The 19,344-nt window shown below is 43.5% G+C and overlaps 2 protein-coding genes across 2 annotated transcripts; both read right to left on the reverse strand.

The window, feature by feature from the left end:
• Positions 1–2,336: 2,336 nt before the first annotated feature.
• On the reverse strand, positions 2,337–5,361 carry LOC115050212 (platelet-derived growth factor receptor-like protein). The gene is made up of 7 exons (XM_029513006.1): positions 5,234–5,361; positions 4,865–5,010; positions 4,600–4,742; positions 4,316–4,467; positions 3,866–4,159; positions 3,122–3,261; positions 2,337–2,760 (listed from the first exon to the last, which is right to left on the reverse strand). The coding sequence occupies exons 1-7, from the start codon at positions 5,313–5,315 to the stop codon at positions 2,554–2,556; spliced, it is 1,164 nt and encodes a 387-aa protein (XP_029368866.1). The 5' UTR covers positions 5,316–5,361; the 3' UTR covers positions 2,337–2,553.
• A 5,634-nt stretch (positions 5,362–10,995) lies between these two features.
• On the reverse strand, positions 10,996–18,282 carry LOC115049863 (cationic amino acid transporter 2). The gene is made up of 12 exons (XM_029512438.1): positions 18,209–18,282; positions 15,473–15,837; positions 14,693–14,848; positions 14,439–14,604; positions 14,187–14,323; positions 13,396–13,618; positions 12,786–12,922; positions 12,591–12,693; positions 12,372–12,505; positions 12,068–12,234; positions 11,887–11,995; positions 10,996–11,794 (listed from the first exon to the last, which is right to left on the reverse strand). The coding sequence occupies exons 2-12, from the start codon at positions 15,831–15,833 to the stop codon at positions 11,652–11,654; spliced, it is 1,836 nt and encodes a 611-aa protein (XP_029368298.1). The 5' UTR covers positions 15,834–15,837; positions 18,209–18,282; the 3' UTR covers positions 10,996–11,651.
• Between the last annotated feature and the right edge of the window lie 1,062 nt (positions 18,283–19,344).

Consider the following 19,344-nt stretch of genomic DNA (forward strand, 5'->3'; position numbering starts at 1 on the left):
CATCCATTCATTCACTCATCCATCCATCCATTCAATCATTCATTCACTCATCCATCCACCCATCCATCCATTCATTCACTCATCCATCCATTCAATCATTCATTCACTCATACATCTGTTCATCCATTCATTCATTCATTCACTCATCCATCCATCCATTCAATCATTCATTCACTCATCCATCCACCCATCCATCCATTCATTCACTCATACATTCATTAAACCATCCATCCACCCATCCACCCATCCATCCATTATTTATTCATCCATCCATTCAATCATTCATTCACTAATACATCTGTTCATCCATCCATCCATTCATTTACTCATCCATCCATTCAATTATTCATTCACTCTTACATCCGTTCATCCATCCATCCAGAGGGAGAAAACTCCACACATAAAGGCCCCAGGCCTGAGAACTGAACCCATGACCTTCTTGTTGTGGGGCAACTGCTCTAACCACTAAGCCTGGCTTTAAAGATCTGGCTGGCAAATCACTAAATCACTTTGAGCTGCATTTTATGTCATGAGATAAAAATGCCAAATAAATATAGTTTGGGGTTAGCTAAAAAAAGTACGGTGGATTTATGATGCAGCGGGGTCAGAGGAGCCATATGATCGAGTCAGTGCTTACTCACTCCCTCCTGGATTCCTCATGATGGGTGACAAAGCACTAAAGAGACAAAGAGGAATGTGCAATATAAAAAGAGTTTTATATTATTTATATTTTTGACGTGTTTTGTTTAACAGTTGCAGGTGAAGTTATAAAATTGAAATTACATAAAAATGTAGTTTCTGGGGGTCTGTAGGTTTTTCCGCCGGTCGTTTTAAACCACCACAGGCACAGTGGAGCATTTTTGGCAATAACTCACGGCCTCACAGCAGGAAGGCTAGGCCATGTTCAAACCCCAGGCCCGGGGCTTTTCCATGTGTATGCTCTCCACGCGCCCGCATGGGTTCCCTCTGGGAAGTCCAGCTTCACAGTCCAAAGACATGCAGGTTTAGGGTCAATGATGACGTATTGCCTGAGTGTGAATTAATATTGTGTGTATCTCTCTGTGTCAGCTCTGTGATGGACGTGGCAGCCTGTCCAGAGGCAGCTGGGATTGGCTCCAACCCTGATAGATAAGCCACGTACATAATGGAAGCTAAGACAATTGACTAAATAATGGTTGCCAGGTGTGGGGGCGGTCATCATAAATCCTCTAAGGTTTGTTTGTTTGTTTGTTGTACAATCATCAGTTTAAATACAATGAATAGCATTTTCTAGAACGTAATAAGTTACACATCTAATAGAAGAGAAAGACTCACCGCCACAGATGCCAGAGAAGGCCTGCCAACAGTGACACAGCCTATGGTGGTGTTGTCCAATTATTCTAGTTTATGTGTTTCAGGTTATTCCAAAGCAACACCGTGTATTTGACACCAATTCAGGATGTCTGTGATCTGCAAGTCTGAATCCGTACCATTGTGTAGAAAACACAGGAAAACATTTCAGTGAGTTACTGATGAAATCTGTGTTAAAAGCCAGTTTCTCTTACTATCCTTATTATAAAAAATATCATTATCAATGTTTTTGAAAAGGTTAAGTGAGATTATCTTTTCTCAACAATATTGACAGTTTGGTGCCAAAGCGATTTTTTTTCTGATGACTTATGTCAAAAATGTGAAATAATGGCATTTATGACACATAATGTAAAACTTTAGAATTTGGTAACTCATAACTACAGCTCAGTATATCTCCATATTAAGTAATGTTTCACATATTTACTTGATGCTGTAAAAATGTACCAGGTACATTATAACATCATCATCATCATCATCATCATAAGAATTAATGCTGCATGAGCGATTTTTCCACACAAACAACATCCAGGACCAGAGACACTTTGTTTTTGAATTGTCTGTACATCTGCTCATCACATTCTCATGAAAGGAGCACCTCAGTGATGTTCTAATGGTATATGTATTTGCAAATATGTATAAATTAATTGTATTTTGGAGGTCATGGTCAAAGCTGTAAAAAAAAGTAAAAAAAAAGTTATTGGCAATAACTCAAAAATTCATACACAAATTTTGACGCAATTTAACTCATCAAGGGAATGAAATTGAACTATGACATTTTCAAAGGGCCAGTGTAACTGTGACATCACAAAGTCCTTACTAACAATACGGTAACTCATAAAGGGGAAGCTGTGATCAGATTTCCCGCAACTTGGCTTGTTGGCCCAAAACCACAACCCTGGGATTTTAGTTTTTATTTTATTTTGACTCTTTATACTTTCATCTTCATCAGGATGGTGCAAAATCTAAAGTTGGAGGCAGACAGGAAACAATGTGTGCATATGTAACATTTAATATACAACATATGATATGAAACATTCATCTAAACAACAAAAGATCGTTAGTCTGCAATTAAAATGTTCATCTTTTGTTCCGATTCCAACAGCTATTCAAAGTTGATCAAATACTTTTTTAATACTGTTGCAGAAGAAAAAGAAAAATGCTGCACCTTATTATTTTCCACCTTTGTCACACAGCTGTTGCAACTCATGGCTTCTTAGGTTTAGATTTTGGGACCACTTTAACGGTGGTGGACACTGACTTGGCTCCTTGCAGGTTCTGAGCGGTGCACGTGTATGTGCCCTGATCCACGTCCCTCACCTCGTCCACCAGGAGGACAGACTGCGACTGCTGTCGAGCTGCTCCTCCGCCAACTGGACTGACGCTCTCCTGTGTGTACTGAGGCCTTCCAATCTGCAAGCAGCACAGGTTCCCCATTCAGATTCAACCAAATACTAAATAACTATGGCCCAAAGTTGTTTACAAAAAGTGATTCAGTCTGCAGATTACATATATAGTCATTATATAGTGGCCTGCATGCTCTCAAGTTCATAGGTTGGATGCCTCTTAGCTAATAATGAACTAGCAGAACGCAGAAATGAAACTGTGATGAGAGGATGTACTTCCAGTGCACATTATTTACTTCATTGGCCATCAAAATGGCTTTTTTAGAGCATTACTAAATGACTTATTGACATTGTCAAAATCAGTAATACCAAAGAAGATTCATTGATGATGCGTTAAGTATTAGTATCAAACATCATCCCTGTCTGACCTGCTGTCCTGGGTATTCCCAGCTGAACTCCACAACCACATCCTGTTCTCCCAGCACGCTGCAGCTGACACGCAGGTTTTCCCCCACGGCCAGTGAAGTCGATGAGGCCTGGATCACCGGGGCAGGAGGAGCCATGGGGTCTGATGGTAAACATGGAATATAAGTGAGTTCCACAAGCGATAAGTCCCCTCAAACAAGGAGTTAACAGTGACATTAGATAGTGTAATGAAAGTGTGGGTTGACGTTTGTGGTTTGTCTGGGTTTCCTCCTGCAATTCCGTCTATCTGTCAGGCAGTAATGCTGAAGCAGCTGAAACTGCGTGAAGGGGCATTAGAAACACAAATGTTAAAAAGCTGAATCATGGCTTACAGTGAACTGGACAAATCAAGTGTCAATTTAAGTGTAAGTGCTGAATGCACTTCATCTCTAAACTAAAATGAAAATGGAGACATCTCAGCTCAGGTGTATGTGACCTAGTGGCCTGGCAGAAATTAAAGTGTCAATCAGTGCTGGTGAAATCCTTAAAAGAGCCAGAAGATCAACAGTAAAAAACAGTAAGGGCAACAATATAAAGCAGAAGAAAGCAGTAAAACTGGACTGGAGGCTCCAGGTGGATCGGGTCAGGCAGTTGATCTGCCTGTTCATTGTTTTTCCTGGCTCTGTGTGTGATGTACGCAGGGATATCTGAGCAGGAACAAGCTGATAAAATCACAACACATAAAACAGGGCAAAATGATGACTCACAGTTGACATAGATAAGCATGTATTTGGTAGAGCTCTGTCTCAGGTTGCCCAGACTGGCCATACAGTACAAGGCACCAGCGTGATGGGGCCGGGGCCGATGGATGGTGAAGCCCTTCATGACATTAAAAGAGATCTCCCTCCCGTCCACCGCCACCTCCACTGGAGGATACTCCCGGTGCAGGGTCACTTTTGCATCAGGTGATGTCACCTGGCAGGGGAGGACCGTTGGCCAGTTGGTTCTCAGCTGAATCACTTCATAGTATTCAGATGACGGAACAAATAGTTCCCGTGGGTCTATTTTGTACACAGGAAGATATGACAGAATGATGATAAGATATGTGGACATTATTGGGCTTCCTATCAACCTATCAAGATGCTGGATAAATAAACCAGAGCCCTGCAGCTCAGAAAAGTGCACGTGTAAGCATCAATAAAGTTTATACATTGTACCGGGAAAGAAGACGAAGACCTTGACAGCTTTGTTATATTCTTTCCTGCAGTCTGTGTCTTCACAGAGCATCGGGTAACATGTGTACTCCCCTGTGTCTGCACCAGTTGTGTTGACTAAGGTCAGAGCACCGTATCGCTCATGTTGGACAATGCTGCAGAGCCATAGGGGGGAGAAGTCAAAAAGGATCTACAGAGGATCTCAAGATTTGATTTTTTATCACTGTTACTTCATTAAAAAAAATGCACACCACACAGAAGGAAACTGTATCCAACAGGGATCTCACCCGAGCCTTCCCTCATCCTCCTCCTCCAGGTACGAGGGAACGCTCCATTGCACAGGCTTGCCCCTGCACCTCAGCTCCAGAGTATCTCCTGTCTGCACGGTTACAGTTTCTCCCACCTTCTTAAATTTCCCTTTGTTGAGCACCTTCATGTGTGATGTACAAACAGTTGTATAATCAAATTACATCACATGCAGATGGCTTTCTGAAACTAATTTTGAACACATTTTCCTATAACGTGTGAGGTTTTTTGTGTTACATGAAATACCTGTGTGATGAAGGTCTGCCCCTGGGCTGCAGGTGTAGCTTTGGTCTTGGCTGTTACGGCCCTGGGCCCTTTAGTCGTTGATTTTCCTGGTTTTGTCTTTCTTGGCTTGGCCTTCCTTTGTCCTTGAGGATCTTTTTCACAATAAGCTACACCAAGAATGGCATGTATGACGCATCAATAAGTCAGGAACGCCACACATTTAATGATATGAATTGAGTGACAAATGCTTTCAATAAAAGCTTGCTGTAGTTGATAATACATCATTTTATCAGATGCTGATGTCTAGATTGAGCCCTATCATGCATTAAGTCAAATGTAAACTTCCCATGCTTGTTCACAAAACTCACACAGCTGAGATAAGTCACTCACCTAAGTCGAAGATCACTGCACTAAGAAGGAGTGTGCTCAGCAACAGCTTCCCCTTCCATCCAAACAAGTTCACAGAGGGCATGATTAATCAGTGGATTATCAGAGTTCAACGCAGAATGAGAGAGTGAACGCACTGTAGAAAGCCAAAGTGGGGGAGGAAGCAGAGAAGAGAGAAAGAGGAGGAACAGGGCTGAGCTTGCAAAGTGAGCCGTCAGCTGTTTACCAGAGTCACACAAATTCCTCCTCCTGAGTGGCATTAGTACCTCAAATTCCTCCTGACTGGCTCAATGGAGGCTTTCAAGCCTGTTCAGACCAATGACAGTCCAGAGGCACAGGCCCCTCCATGTGGAATCGCACAGCCTGTTTACTTAGCTGCTGAGCTGCTGGACTGGAAGTGTGTTAGCAGCATGAGTCCGGTCCACTGAGACACAGCACTCGGGCAATGGGAAGGTTATTAAAAGCATTTGGTGCCCAATAGACTTCCTGTTATTACGCAGGTAAAACAAAACACAGTTTTGTCGAGCTTTAACGTGAGGACACAAATAAATAAAGCAAAAAACAAAAACAAACAGTACATCACGTATAGAGTGTTATTTCCCATCCTCACATCTAATTGAGTGTTTTGGCTCCACACTACACATTGGGGTGTTTTACATTACTCTTTTGTGTAAATCTGTGGTGGTTCTGGACTCATGGCCTTATTTCTGAAAAACTGTCACTGGAGTTCCTTTTCCTGTCTGTGCTGTGTGTGGGTGGCTTACCTTTCCCCAGAGGCTGCTTCCATCCCCCGCCTGTGGCTCTGAGGCTGATTGCACTCACCTGTTGCCAATCAACATCTCCAGCCCTATAAGACAGCTGCAGACTTCCGCCTCAGTGCCAGAGTATTATCGCTTCCACGCAGTGATACACGGCTCCTCGCTTCAGTTGAGTATTTTGGAATTGAAAACGTATTGCTGTGACTTACCTTGATGCTAACCTTCCTATTTTCTGTTTTTTTTCCAGTGTCTCCCTCTGTGTCTCATGCCAGCTCCCAGACAGCACTCTCTCTCACCTTTTCATTCCACTCTGGACTACCTTTGTTCCAACACTTTGTATCACAATAAAACCTGTTTTACTGTTCCACCTGTCTGGCCGCTTTTGGGTCCTTAATCTCCATCCTGCCACAGAACACTCTAGCCAAACATGGACCCAGTGGACCCAGACCCCATCAGAAGAGCAGTCTCCAATCAAGCAATCCAATTCGGACAACACCAGGGCATGGTGCAGGTACTCATGGACTCACTTCAAAAGCTCAGCACACCTTTCTGGCTCACCTTTCAGAACAACTCACCTCTCGGCTTCCCTCTCAACCCTCTGAATCCGCCCCTGCTGCTAACCCAGCACCCTCTCCATCACCTCATCCCTCAAGGAGCCCTATGTTCCTCCTCCAGAACCATACGCAGGAGAGATAGGTAGTTGCAGGGGATCTTTTTTTTTGTTTGTTTGTTTAGTTACCCTTCCAACCGCTCTAAGATAGCCTATGTGATCAACCTGTTACGAGACAAAGCTGCTAGGTGGGCTAGTGCTATTTGGGACCAACAATCCCCAATATTAGACTCACGCCCTAGTTTTTGGAAGAGCTCCACTGAGTTTTTGATCACCCGGTTCAGGGCCAGGAGGGGGCTAAACATTTATTTTCTCTCTCCCAGGGTTCCCGGGGGTGCCGATTTTTCTATTGAGTTCCGCATAGCAACCTCAGAGTGGGTGGGGGAACAGGAGCTAAAAGGGATTTTTGTTAGAAGCTTATCAGAACAACTCAAAGATGAGCTAGCCTCCCGGGATGAGCCCGCTTCATTGGAGGAGTTGATTGCCTTAGTTATCCACATAGACAATCACCGTGTTCCCCCCTAGTGTTACAGCTCCCCCTGTAGCTCCAGTCAAATCAGCTCCCCAAACATCCACTTCAGGTCAGCCTGAGACATCTCCAGAGGAGCCCATGCAGCTAGGGCAGACATGTCTGCACCCCATAGAGACAGGACAAGCTCCCAGAGATTGTGCATTTATTGTGGCTAAGCAGGTCATTTTATTGCCTCTTTCCTCCTGAGGTTAAAATGGCTGAGCTCACCTGTGAAGGCAAGCACCCATGTGAGCCAAACCTCAACAACCCCCAGCTCTCCTAAACACATCTGTTCCTTCCTGGCTCCTCTGGGAGAAGAACCCTCATTGATTCTGGCTCAGACAACTTCATTCACACTGACCTGGTCGAACAACTTCACTTCCCTCTAGAGCCCCTTCCATCTCCAAAGGTCAGCCACTGTCACCCATTGCACCGCTCCCTTAACTCATCTCCAGCAACCACCCTGAAGACATCCGGCTGTTTGTCATCCCCTCTCCACACTCCCATATTGTACTCGGACTACCCTAGTTGCAACTTCATAACCTCCACAATAACTGGAAAACCTCATCCATGATCAATTGGAGTGTTCACTACCACTCACACTGCCTCCACACCGCCAACCCCTTTTACAACCTTAAGCAGGCAGCACCCGACCAATCATCCCTCTCCAATGTCCCCCCCGACTATCATGACCTAGCGACCGTCTTCAGTAAGCAACAGGCACTTTCCCTTCCTCCACATCACCCCTACAATTGTGCTATCGACCTTCTCCCTGGAGCCACCCTTCCCAGTCGCAGACTTTACAACCTGTCCTGTCCTGAGAGGGAAGTGATGGAGACATATATTCAGGACTCACAGGCATCAGGTCTCATCTGGCCCTCCTCCTCCCCACTAGCAGCAGGTTTCTTTTTTGTCAAAGGACTCATCACTCCATCCATGCATAGATTACACAGGTCTCAATGACATCACAGTGAAAAACAAGTACCCCCTGCCTCTCATTGATCCCTCATTTGAGCCTCTGTGCAATGGGAGGATTTTCTCCAAACTGGACCTCTGGAACGAATATCACTTAGTCCGTATAAAAGAGACGAGACAAATGGAAGATGGCATTTAATACTCCCCTCGGCCACTTTGAGTATCTGATGCCATTTGGGCTTACAACACCCCAGCCATTTTCCAAGCCCTCATGAATGATGTCCTCCGATATGCTGAACAGGTTTCTATTTGTTTATTTGGATGACATACTCATCTTCCCCCGCAGCCTGGAGGAGCACAAGCAGCATGTGTGTCTGGTCCTACAGAGACTACTGGAGAATCGCCTATTTGTCAAACCGGAGAAGTGCGAATTCCATTTGACCTAAGTTTCCTTGGGTACATCATTGCCCAAGGAGAACTTCAACCAGACCCAGAAAAGATCCAGGCAGTCTGAGACTGGCCAGTCCCCTCCTCCTGTAAGGACCTCCAGAGATTCCTCAGCTTCGCCAACTTCCACGGGAGATTTATCAGATTACAGTAAGGTAGCAGCCCCCCCTAACACAACTCACTTCTGTAAAGGTCTCGTTCCACTGGTCCCCTGAAGCCACCTCCGCATTCGACAGGTTAAAGTCTGTTTACCTCAGCCCCTGTGCTGAAACACCCTGATTCCTCCCTACAGTTCGTAGTTGAGGTGGATGCCTCCAAGAAACCGCATCAATGTGCATTCTTCTATTGCCTGTCCCCAACTGAGAAACTACGACGTAGGGAATAGAGTTGCTGACTGTTGTGGGCACTTCAAGAGTGGAGGCACTGGCTGGAGGGAGCCCAACACCATTCATAATCTGGACTGATCATTGAAAACCTCTTACCTGCATTCAGCGCGGCGCCTCAACTCCCGTTAAGCCCATGGTCTCTGTTCCTGAGCCGGTTCAACTTCACCCTCTATCGCCCTGGTTCCAGCAACACCAAGCCAAACACCCTTTCTCGAGTCTTCAGCTCCTCCTCAGACACCTGTGAGCCGGACTTTATCCTCCCTCCTGCCTGGGAGATCGAGGCGGCCATAGAGGAGGCGCTTAAGACGCAGCCCGATCCCAGGATGGAATCTCTGGACAAGTGCCACAGTGGGGCCACTCATCCTGACTCACCTGCCACCCAGGTGCACACCCTGCTCTTCCTTCAACAGAGGTTTTGGTGGCCCAGAATGGCTCGGGATGTCTGTGCTTTCGTGGCGGCTTATCCTGTCTGTGTCCAGGGCAAGTCCTCCCATCAGCCCCCAGCTGGTCTGTTGCAGCCACCGCCCATACCTACCCGTCCCTGGTCACACATCGCTTTGGACTTTGCCACTGGTCTCCCGCCGTCTAAAGGTAACATGGTGATACTTACCATCATAGACAGGTTTTCTAAATGTGTCCCCTACGTGCTGTTACCCAAACTCCCCTCTGCCCTCGAGACCTCTGAATTGGTTATCCAACATGTTTTCAAACTCCATGGACTTCCCAGTGACCTCGTTTCAGACCGAGGTCTGCAGTTCACGTCCCAGGTTTGGCGGGACTTCTGGAAGACAGTGGATGTGACAGCCAGCCTTTCCTCTGGCCACTAACAGCCAGACGAGAGCCAACCAGAGTTTGGAGTCAGCTTTGCGGTGTGTTGCGGCTCAGCACCCAGTCTCCTGGAGCTCCAATCTCCCTTGGATTGAACATGTGCAAAACTCCCTCACAGCGCGGCCACAGGTATGTCTCCTTTCATGTGTTTTGGCTATCAACTTCCCTCAAGATTCACCCCACCTTCCATGTCACCCTCCTGTGACCTAAGGCCCCCCCGATCATTGATAACCATCCAGTCTTCTTGGTTTCCAGGATGCTGGATGTGCAGCCTCAGGGTTGCGGTTTCCAGTACCTGGTCGTCTGAAAAGGTTATGGACCTGAGGAACGCTCATGGATTTCCCAGAAGCTTATCTTAGACAACACACTGCGGAAGGATTTTTACACCGTGCACCCAAATAAGCCTGGTAGGATGCAAGGAGGTGTCCGTCAAGGTGGGGGGGGGGGTACTGTGGTAGTTCTGGAGTCATGGCTTTATTTTGAAAAACTGTCACTGGAGTTCCTTTTCCTGTCTGTGCTGTGTGTGGGTGGCTTACCTTTCCCCAGAGGCTGCTTCCATCCCCCGCCTGTGGCTCTGAGGCTGATTGCACTCACCTGTTGCCAATCAACATCTCCAGCCCTATAAGACAGCTGCAGACTTCCGCCTCAGTGCCAGCATATTATCGCTTTTACGCAGTGATACACGGCTCCTCGTCGCTTCATTTAAGTATTTTGGAATTGGAAACGTATTGCTGTGACTTACCTTGATGCTAACCTTCCAATTTCCTTTTTTTTTTTTTTTTTTTTTCCCAGTGCCTCACACCAGCTCTCTAACTCACCTCTTAATTCCACTCTGGACTACCTTCGTTCCAACACTTTGTATCACAATAACTGTCTTACTGTTCCACCTGTGGGGCCGCTTTTGGGTCCTTAATCTCCATCCCCACAAAATACAAATAAATACCCTTTTGACTTCATTAGAATAAATGTCACATCTTCAATGGATCCAACTCAATTTTTCCATAGTCCCTGTCAAATCAGGTTTTTAAAGATGAAAAAGAAAAGAACTAAGGAGCAAAGTAAAAGATTTAGATGTGTGATTATATCAGTGTGTACCCGGTGAAAGTAATGTCAACCAGTCATTTTGAGCCACAACTTGGAACATGACACAGGTAAGCTGCTGTGAAAGGCCCTATTGTTCCCAGTGAAGTCTGGGTAGTGAGCTGTCACTGGCTCTTTATCCAAGCGTGTGTGGATATAACATGCCCTGTATAAAATGAACTCCAGATTGGGATTGTCTTGCAACAGGATTATTTATTTTAATCAACATATTCATTTACAAATTCCAATTAGAAATTGTGCAGCTTTGTGTATTTACACTTTGAAACATGATGACATGTCAAAAGGTTTTCTGTACCTACATATACAATAAAAATTTATGTGCAAAAAACCTCTTGTCTTAATTTATAATTATTCCAATCCAATAAGATTTTTAAAAAGATCACATTTTACATTAAAAATTGTATGAAAAATGTAAACTTAAGTCAAATGTAAGTGAAATAAACCTATTTCAATTTGTCTTTGCCCTTTTCCTTTTACACACAGGTGTACAAACATTCCTCTATAGTAAATTTCATCTGTTACATTGCATTGACAACTGATATTGAAAGGGAAAATGAGCAACGAGCAAGGTTTAAACTTTTCAAAGGGTTTCCTAGGGATTCCTACACACATGGTTTTACAAAACACCAGCATTCCCTGTTCTTTCAGCCTTGAAGGGCCAAAATGATGCCATTGATGTCAATATTTGGATAAATTACTAACTCCCTCCGCCTACAAACAAGTTACAAATGTCAGTATGATAAAAAGAATAAGATTGGCCCATCGTTCTGATTGTCTGCGCTGTCCACCTGCCACTGCGCAAACAGGTCAGCAGCAATGCATGTAAAACAGTAGTTACACACTTACTGTACAGCTGTAAACTAATTCAGAACTTCTCTTCTTTCAGAATGTCTGTCTTGTTCATGTCGTCCATCTTTTTGCTGACAGTTTCAATGCTCATCTGGTCGGTAATGGCACGCTTCCTCTGAACACTGTTCCAAATCCCGTAGAAAAAGTAGATAAGCAACCCTGGAGAGAGAAGAGAGAGTGGGGGTCACTAAAGTTCGGCAGCTAACTCAGTATAATGCAGAAATATACTGTAAACAGAAACATAAACTTACCAATTAACATCCAGATGGCATATCTTAGCCACGTGTCTCCGCCTAACTGCACCATCAGGTAGACATTGATGAATGTACTCACTATGGGCAGCGCAGGGACTAGAGGCACCTGTGAAACAAAGAGAAAAACATGAACGGCTTGGAAGGTTTTAATCTTAATGCTTGCAGTTAAAGTAATCACCATAAAAGACGCCTTTATGGGATTTTGTGGGTGCCTCCAGATGAAGAAAAGGAGGAGCAACAGGATGCAGGCGAAGATGCAGACAAGTGCCACACACCAGGCCTCCAAACGGGACAGAGCATCTATGCCTTGACTCAGTGTGATGCACAGGGCAACCAGCACTGCAACTGCAGAAGAAGAAAATAGGAATGAGAGAAGTGTGGCGGAGAGGGACAAAGACATTATCAGGATCCTGTCAGCAAAATGTCCAGGAGTGCTTGAGGGACAGTTGAAAGGTCAGAGGTACCTTGTATATCTGACTTACCAGATGTTACAGTCAAGATTGTGACTGTTCGTGAGGTGGATGAGCTGGCCGATGACGGAGGCTTTAGGAAACCAAATCTGGTGTTTGAGTCCATGATCTGTAGATCTGATTCCTCTGATGGAGCTGCCTGGTACCTTCATTGCAAATATATATATAAAAATGAGTTTAGTTGCTCCACATATGTGTGAGGGCCGTAGGTGAATAAACAAGTAAATGTACCTCAGTATTAGAATGCATATGGCCACAAGTGTGTAAGCAAACAGAGTCCCAATGGACATCATTTCCACCAAGGCTTCCAGGTCAAACAGCAGAGCCATGATGGCTGAAAGAGTGGAAATAAATAAGATATCAGAGTTACATCCATCAAGATTATAAACTTTGGCACGTGCACACAAACAGCTGGGATATCTTTACCTGCCACTACTCCAGATGAAATTGTAGCAATTGCAGGGCTGCCTTTGGCTGTGACTTTAGTCAGGGGCTGGAAGAGTAGGCCGTCTCTAGCCATGGCGAACAGCACCCGGGGCATCGGGAACATGGAACCCAGCAGGCTGGAGGGGTAAACAAGCAAAACAAAACATCCAGCAGCTGTACTATTGGCAGGCGCCACTTATCGCCTGCAATAGCTGTCATTATCAAAGCTGACGAAGCGGTGAAACCTTTGACCATGACAAGGGAACTTCCTGTTTCTAGCATAGCTAATCTACGTCTTTAGGGGCTAAACCAAGTTACTGAGGTAACCCTAACCCTCACCTGGTGGCTTTGCACACTTGTTTGGAGCCTTCAGTGCTTTTCCAATTTGCATGGAATAGATTAGACATATTCCCACAGAGCATACTCGTTGAGTTCTTCATACACAGCAGCAGAGATAATTTTGTTCGGATCAACATGGTGGACTCATCAGACTAACATAACAATCCTTAGAGCCTGCTGCTGAAAATGTAAAACAGTTCCAACCCATAAATGATACTCTCTGACCCCAGCCACATCACATCACATCATTGTGCTACCAATAATTTCCTACCTGGTGGACAAGGCACAAAGCGATCCCACAGCCACGGCGTATCTGGCAGGACCCCAGTGGACGTACTCAAAGGCCACTGGCAGGGGACTTTTATCATCGAGCAAGTAGTAGGGCATCATCAGGGTGAGAGCGGCAGACACAGCAAAGTAGGCCAGGAAACAGATGAGTAATGAGGCCACGATGCCCACAGGAATAGACTTCTGGGGGTTCTTCACCTCCTCACCTGTGAAGATGATAATCCTCCATATTATAAGAGCAGGAATGTGTGAAGTGTCCGGGGTACTTTTAAAGCGGAAGTTATACAAAAAGAGCGATGTAAAATTTCTGATATGAAGAATATAACCCTTTTATTGATCACAGCCAACAAGAAGAGAAATATCACTAACTGACAAGATATGGTATTATTTTGACAGATGACACTGAAATTGCATTTGTTGCCCTGGCAACAGACAAAAAAGCCTCTCAGGAGCTTTTAACCGCATCCAATGGCCGTCATTATGGAGATGTGGGTCCTGAGATAAAGGAATCACAGGAAGCCCCGTCTCCATCTTTATCATCTTTATCATAAATCCACCTGTCATCACATGACCAGTACATATCAAGGTCACATAACAACTGGACTATCTCCATGACAATTACTCAAGCTCTCTATTTACAGATGAAAGTCATGAGATGTGCCTCCGTCGATTTCTGAGGAAGTTAACTTTTGCTTTTTAGTTTTTGGATCCAAAACTTTCTTTCTTTGTTCCAAAACACACTGACAACGATAAGAAGACAAGTCTGCTTCTCACCTGTTGTAGCGATGCAGTCAAATCCAACGAAAGCATAGAAACACGTTGCAGCTCCAGCCAGCGTTCCACCGAAGCCATAAGGGAAGAATCCACCTTCACCATACGCACTTGTTAAATTAGCTGTTGAGCTCAGGTTGCTGCACAGTGGGAGATGATTATCTTACAGTTATGAACAGTGAGATAACCAGGAGGTCAAGGACCAAAGGACCGGCTACCAAATACAGACAGTTATTTATTAATGTTTAACATTACTTGAGTTCTGCTGTGGCATTAAGCAGAGCCTCTTCACTGATTTGCCAGTTGGAGATGTCTCCCTTGATGAACCCAGAGATGATCACAAACAGGAGCACTAGTATGTTGATTGCTGTGAAAATTTTGTTGATTGTCGTTGACTCTTTCACTCCAAATGCCAAAAGACCTTCAGGAAAAAAAAAAAAAAAAAAAAGTGAAAGGTTTTTAGATATATTACTGTCGACGCGACAATGGTTGCAGTGTCTTCATTTTACCTGACAGGATCAAGATGAGCCCTGCAGCAAAGATATCTGGATAAGGCGCCAGACCAGGCAGTCCCATGGATGCATTTTCTTGAAAGTACTTTGACATGACACCCCCGATAAGGTCATCAAATGTCCCACTCCATGCCAGTGCGACACTGGATGTGCCTGAACAGATCATGAAAGGAAGATGCAATAAACTTCTCAGCCTCAGTCACATTACAGTAGTAATAAACTGAAAATATTGATGATGATGCTGATAATTCATTCCATGAGGCTTCACACTTTATGACAGTTATTTTAAACCAAACTCCACGTTTATAGGCCTATCCAAATCTGAGCAATCAATTTAACAGCCTGTGTAAAAAGGAAATTTGTATTTTGAGTCAACAAAAGCTCCCAATACATTTGCGAACTTAAATGGTTACTGGACAGTCACGTAAATCTGCTCCAGCAGATGAAAAGTCACAGGGCATTTCCCAGTCTCATGTTGATGGTTGATCATTTATGGCTTTCTGTTGCTTTCAGCCAACTAAACATGTTATATAAGGGGAAAATATCCAGTTTTCATAGGATGGAAATGATGAGTTGATGAGTCAGGTGTGTGTGAGTGAGAACAGGGAGGAAAGCTGAAATAATATATTCCTCTACTTGTGAGATAAGCCCAAATGTAAAACATCTTTGGTTCAACACAATAACAGAGAACAGGACTAGTTTTCATGAAACAATACATTGAATAAAAGAATTAATAATATGCAGTAATAGACAAATAAATCCTGGTATCATACTTGCCTATGACATAGGAGAGCAACAGATTCCAGCCAGTGATAAAAGCCAGCAGCTCTCCAACAGTCACATAGCAGTAAAGGTAGGCTGAGCCTGTTTTGGGAACCCGGGACCCGAACTCTGCATAGCACAACCCGGCAAATATAGAGGCCAGAGCAGCGATAAAGAAGGAGATTATGATGCTGGGTCCAGCTGTGTCTTTCGCCACCTCTCCAGACAGAACATAAACCCCAGCACCCAGGGTGCTGCCCACACCAAGGGCCACCAAGTCCAGAGTGGTCAGGCATCGGTTAAAAGTAGACTGTTCCCCATCAGGCTCCAGAGGCTTCCTCCGAGACAGGCTCACCAGAAAGGACTTGAACACCATGTTTCTAGTGGGTTTGGACCAAGGTAGAAAGATGAGGGAGTTACACAAGAAGTGGCAGGGGAGAACGCAGGTTCATCATTAAGAAAGTCGGAGGTGGAAGGAGTGTGGGGGGTAGAGAAAGAGGAGTGGGGTAGAACGGGCGGATCGCTGTCAAGTCAATGAATAATGGTCAGGTCAGCTGCTTGGTTGAATATTATGGGAATCTAATATCCTCAAAAGGTCATTTTGATATTACTTTGAAGATATATGAATACGAATATGCAATATTCAAATATAACACAAAAAAGTTGTGATGTATATTTGTGTGTAACAGTGGCCTTGGGTACAGATAAAAATCAATAGGAGCTCATTATTTGAAAGATTAGGTTATCTAATAAGAGCTGGAAACCATAAAGACATGGACCAATTCAGTTTTGTTAAAGCTAAACAATATTACCTGAAAATAAAATCCTCTTAAACTATTGCTATAAAGAGTCACTCACCTAGTCTGTGTTGTCTCCTGCCTCTCCAGTGCTCAAAAGAGACACTTAATGGGATACATCGTTCACTTGAATAATATTATTCTTTTATGTGCCCCTCTTTATCGTCCACCTGATATGATAACGCTGATGCATGGAGTTTTCATTGCCGCCCACAATGAAGAAAACAACGCCCTGCTCAGGGACTGCACTTTACTCAGCCTTCAGTTACTTACACAATTATTAACATTATTGACACTGACATTTCTGAAGACTTCACTATAATTAATTGTTTTCCTGGCAATAAAGAAAATTCTGTATTTACAAAGTGCATTCTTACCTTATTAGAGTGTCATCCCCCCTGTCAGTGCTACTCAGGTTCAGTTAAAGCTAAAATAATATAAAAAATCCATCTAAAAAACCAAAACTGAGAAATAAAGATTAGGACCTTCCTTAATCATACACTGAAAAAAAAATGATTTTGTGGTGTTCAGACTAGAGACTAGACTAGGCCAGAGACTGGACCCCACTAGAGACTACACTGTTACTCAACAAGAGACCACTGGTCTGTCTCTGGAGACTGATGTTATATCTATTCTCGTGATATGAATATAGCTGTGAACAGATGTTTTGTCATTTAAGAAAATTAAAGGTGTTGTTAAATTAAACAGTTGCCTCATTGTTTCAATAAAAAAAAGCATTAAGAGCAAATTTAAACAATTTAAACTCCAGAACAAGGATGTAAAATGTTTAAATGTTATTTAAATATAGTCCATAAATAAAAGTTAGAGTAAGTATGTACAAATTACTTTGAAAAGCCATTGATTTTAACTGAGATTTTTGAGTTTGATGCAGTCAGTCTAAGTAAAACTTAAAAAGGAGAAAATAAAATTCAATGCCCATATTAATAATCGTCGGTAGATTACCTGATTACCTGAAACTCATATCCGCAAGTAAAGTGTACATGATACAAAGCCGTCAAACTCATGTGAGTACCTCATGATTTTAATTTAAGTAGGTGCTGGTTTGATAATCTGTTCATGAGTATGCATTCAAGCTAATCTATGAGTTTAAGTTACACATTCTTGTATGACTTGGAAGTTTGTCCCACATAAATTGGAACTAGTAAAAAAAATGGCTCACTCACAGAAACAGGAAAAATGTAACAATGTGTTTTATACACAAGTTGTAATTCCAGTTCTTGTTGCTACTTATTGTAATCTCAGTGTGCTGAGTTGTTGCTTTTCACCAACTACACCGTGTGCTTACATGTATGCGTTGCTAAGGAACAAGACTATGAACTCTGCTTGACCTCCAGAAGCAGGTCCCTGTCTCTACCTGGAGGTGGGAGGCTGCCACACTAATGGCCCTGTGAGTTCATGAAACAGGGGAGGAAAAAGCAGCTTGCATGTCTAATGCAGGCAGGCTGCACGCTTACAGTTTGAGAGGTTGCTTTCATCCTGTCATATGCCCTCAGTGGATTTGAACTCACCTAATCCCTCCTCCCCTCCGAACCACCTGCCTGTTTCTACTACAACAGCCAGAAGGTGAGGAAGGAACGCACCCTACATGGACGATCAAAGTACCTTTGACCATATGCAAAGCTCAGTCTTTGTATCTGCAGCTCTTCCAAGCTGTGATGCCCCTTCAGGAGTACAATAGATAATGCTTATCTAAGTAACAGCTATTATGCACGTGATGTGCAGCTTTATGATCCAGAGGGTTGATACCGATCACATTAAAGTTCCATTTCTGTTCATTAATATGCTATTTATGGCTGCATGGTGCATTTAAAGAAACTTGTCAGATGCAGTGTTACAGATACATTGTTGCTGTTCAACACTTAATGCGAAGCACATGGATTAAATCTGTCGCACTGACAGTCATCTCATTCAGTCCATAACACAAGTTCTTTACCTTATCGTCAGTCCCACGAGGAGTGACTGTTCACTGTGAGCTGAAATCAGTGTAATGAAACAGAAACATCCGTGCTGCCGACTTGGATGAAGGAAACATGATTTTTACAGCGATATATATACAACACTGGCCTGTGTGACCCTCCCACTCAAGGGAATTACTCACAAAGTAGCCTTTCTCAGTCCCAAACAGTTTGGATCATAATGTGCTCATTATTGCATTGAAGGCATGGGGTGAGAATTGTGAACAGTAAATCCTATTCAGAATGTCAGAAATGTTTTTGTGCTCCCTTCATTTGTTATTTTAATTTTGTTTTTGTTGAGTTTGTTTCCATAATTTCAAACGTGCGATTTTTTTTTCTTGAGATTTATAACCACATTTGGTTTTATCAACAATTTGGAAATAGATGAGGAAATGTTGTGTGTGCTTTAATTACACATGCAATATCATCTGGAACCTCGAAGACTGAAACTCCAGATTTGAATATATAATCAACACTGTTAGTGTTTAGCCCGATGTTATGAGTTGTGGTTGTTAGAGATTTGGATCAGCAATTTTTTTTATTTTGCCTGCTCAGCCTGGATTACACAGAGGTTCTCATGAACAGAGTGCAATGCATTTTCAAAGCAGAAGAGGTCAGTCTACAACAGTTACATTTCATTGCTAGTGCCTCCCACCTCCATCTGTGTTTACCTCATATGGTCTCCTCTCACACTGAACATGGAAGGAAAGTTAAATTTGATATGAAGACATGAGATTAGTGGCAAAGAAGCCAAACAGTCAGGTTTTTTGATAGACAGGATACAACATGAGCTCTTGAAATGGGGGCATAAAAAATGTCATTTGTGTTTGTGAGTGGAGGTCAGGTGGTGGCCGGGAAACACTATTACTACACAGCAAGATCTAGTCCTGCCATTGGCCTTGGCTTCCAGTCAGGAGGAAATTCATGAGTCATGCCTCTGCAATGAAGTGTGGTGTCTCTCTTGCTCGTCTCTGCTATCAGTGCCATAGCATTCCTGATGGCATGAAATTATTTTGTATCACTACCTGTGCTTTCTATAATGGAATGTGCGTATGCTATCATTCTGCACATATTTTGGGCCTTGGTCCCCACCCCCCACTAAACACACACACAC

The sequence above is a fragment of the Echeneis naucrates genome, chromosome 10 (genome assembly GCF_900963305.1).
Source record: "Echeneis naucrates chromosome 10, fEcheNa1.1, whole genome shotgun sequence".
NCBI classification, from domain to species: domain Eukaryota; kingdom Metazoa; phylum Chordata; class Actinopteri; order Carangiformes; family Echeneidae; genus Echeneis; species Echeneis naucrates.

Coding starts and splice junctions, on each gene's coding strand:
- LOC115050212 (XM_029513006.1), bottom strand. CDS start 5,315: ATGCCCTCTGTGAACTTGTTTGGATGGAAGGGGAAGCTGTTGCTGAGC. Junction 4,743..4,864: donor GGCAGACCTTCATCACACAG/GTATTTCATGTA, acceptor TCACACATGAAG/GTGCTCAACAAAGGGAAATT. Junction 3,262..3,865: donor CATGCTTATCTATGTCAACT/GTGAGTCATCAT, acceptor GTTTACCATCAG/ACCCCATGGCTCCTCCTGCC.
- LOC115049863 (XM_029512438.1), bottom strand. CDS start 15,833: ATGGTGTTCAAGTCCTTTCTGGTGAGCCTGTCTCGGAGGAAGCCTCTG. Junction 12,506..12,590: donor ATATGCATTCTAATACTGAG/GTACATTTACTT, acceptor TTTGCAATGAAG/GTACCAGGCAGCTCCATCAG. Junction 11,996..12,067: donor CCATAAAGGCGTCTTTTATG/GTGATTACTTTA, acceptor TTTGTTTCACAG/GTGCCTCTAGTCCCTGCGCT.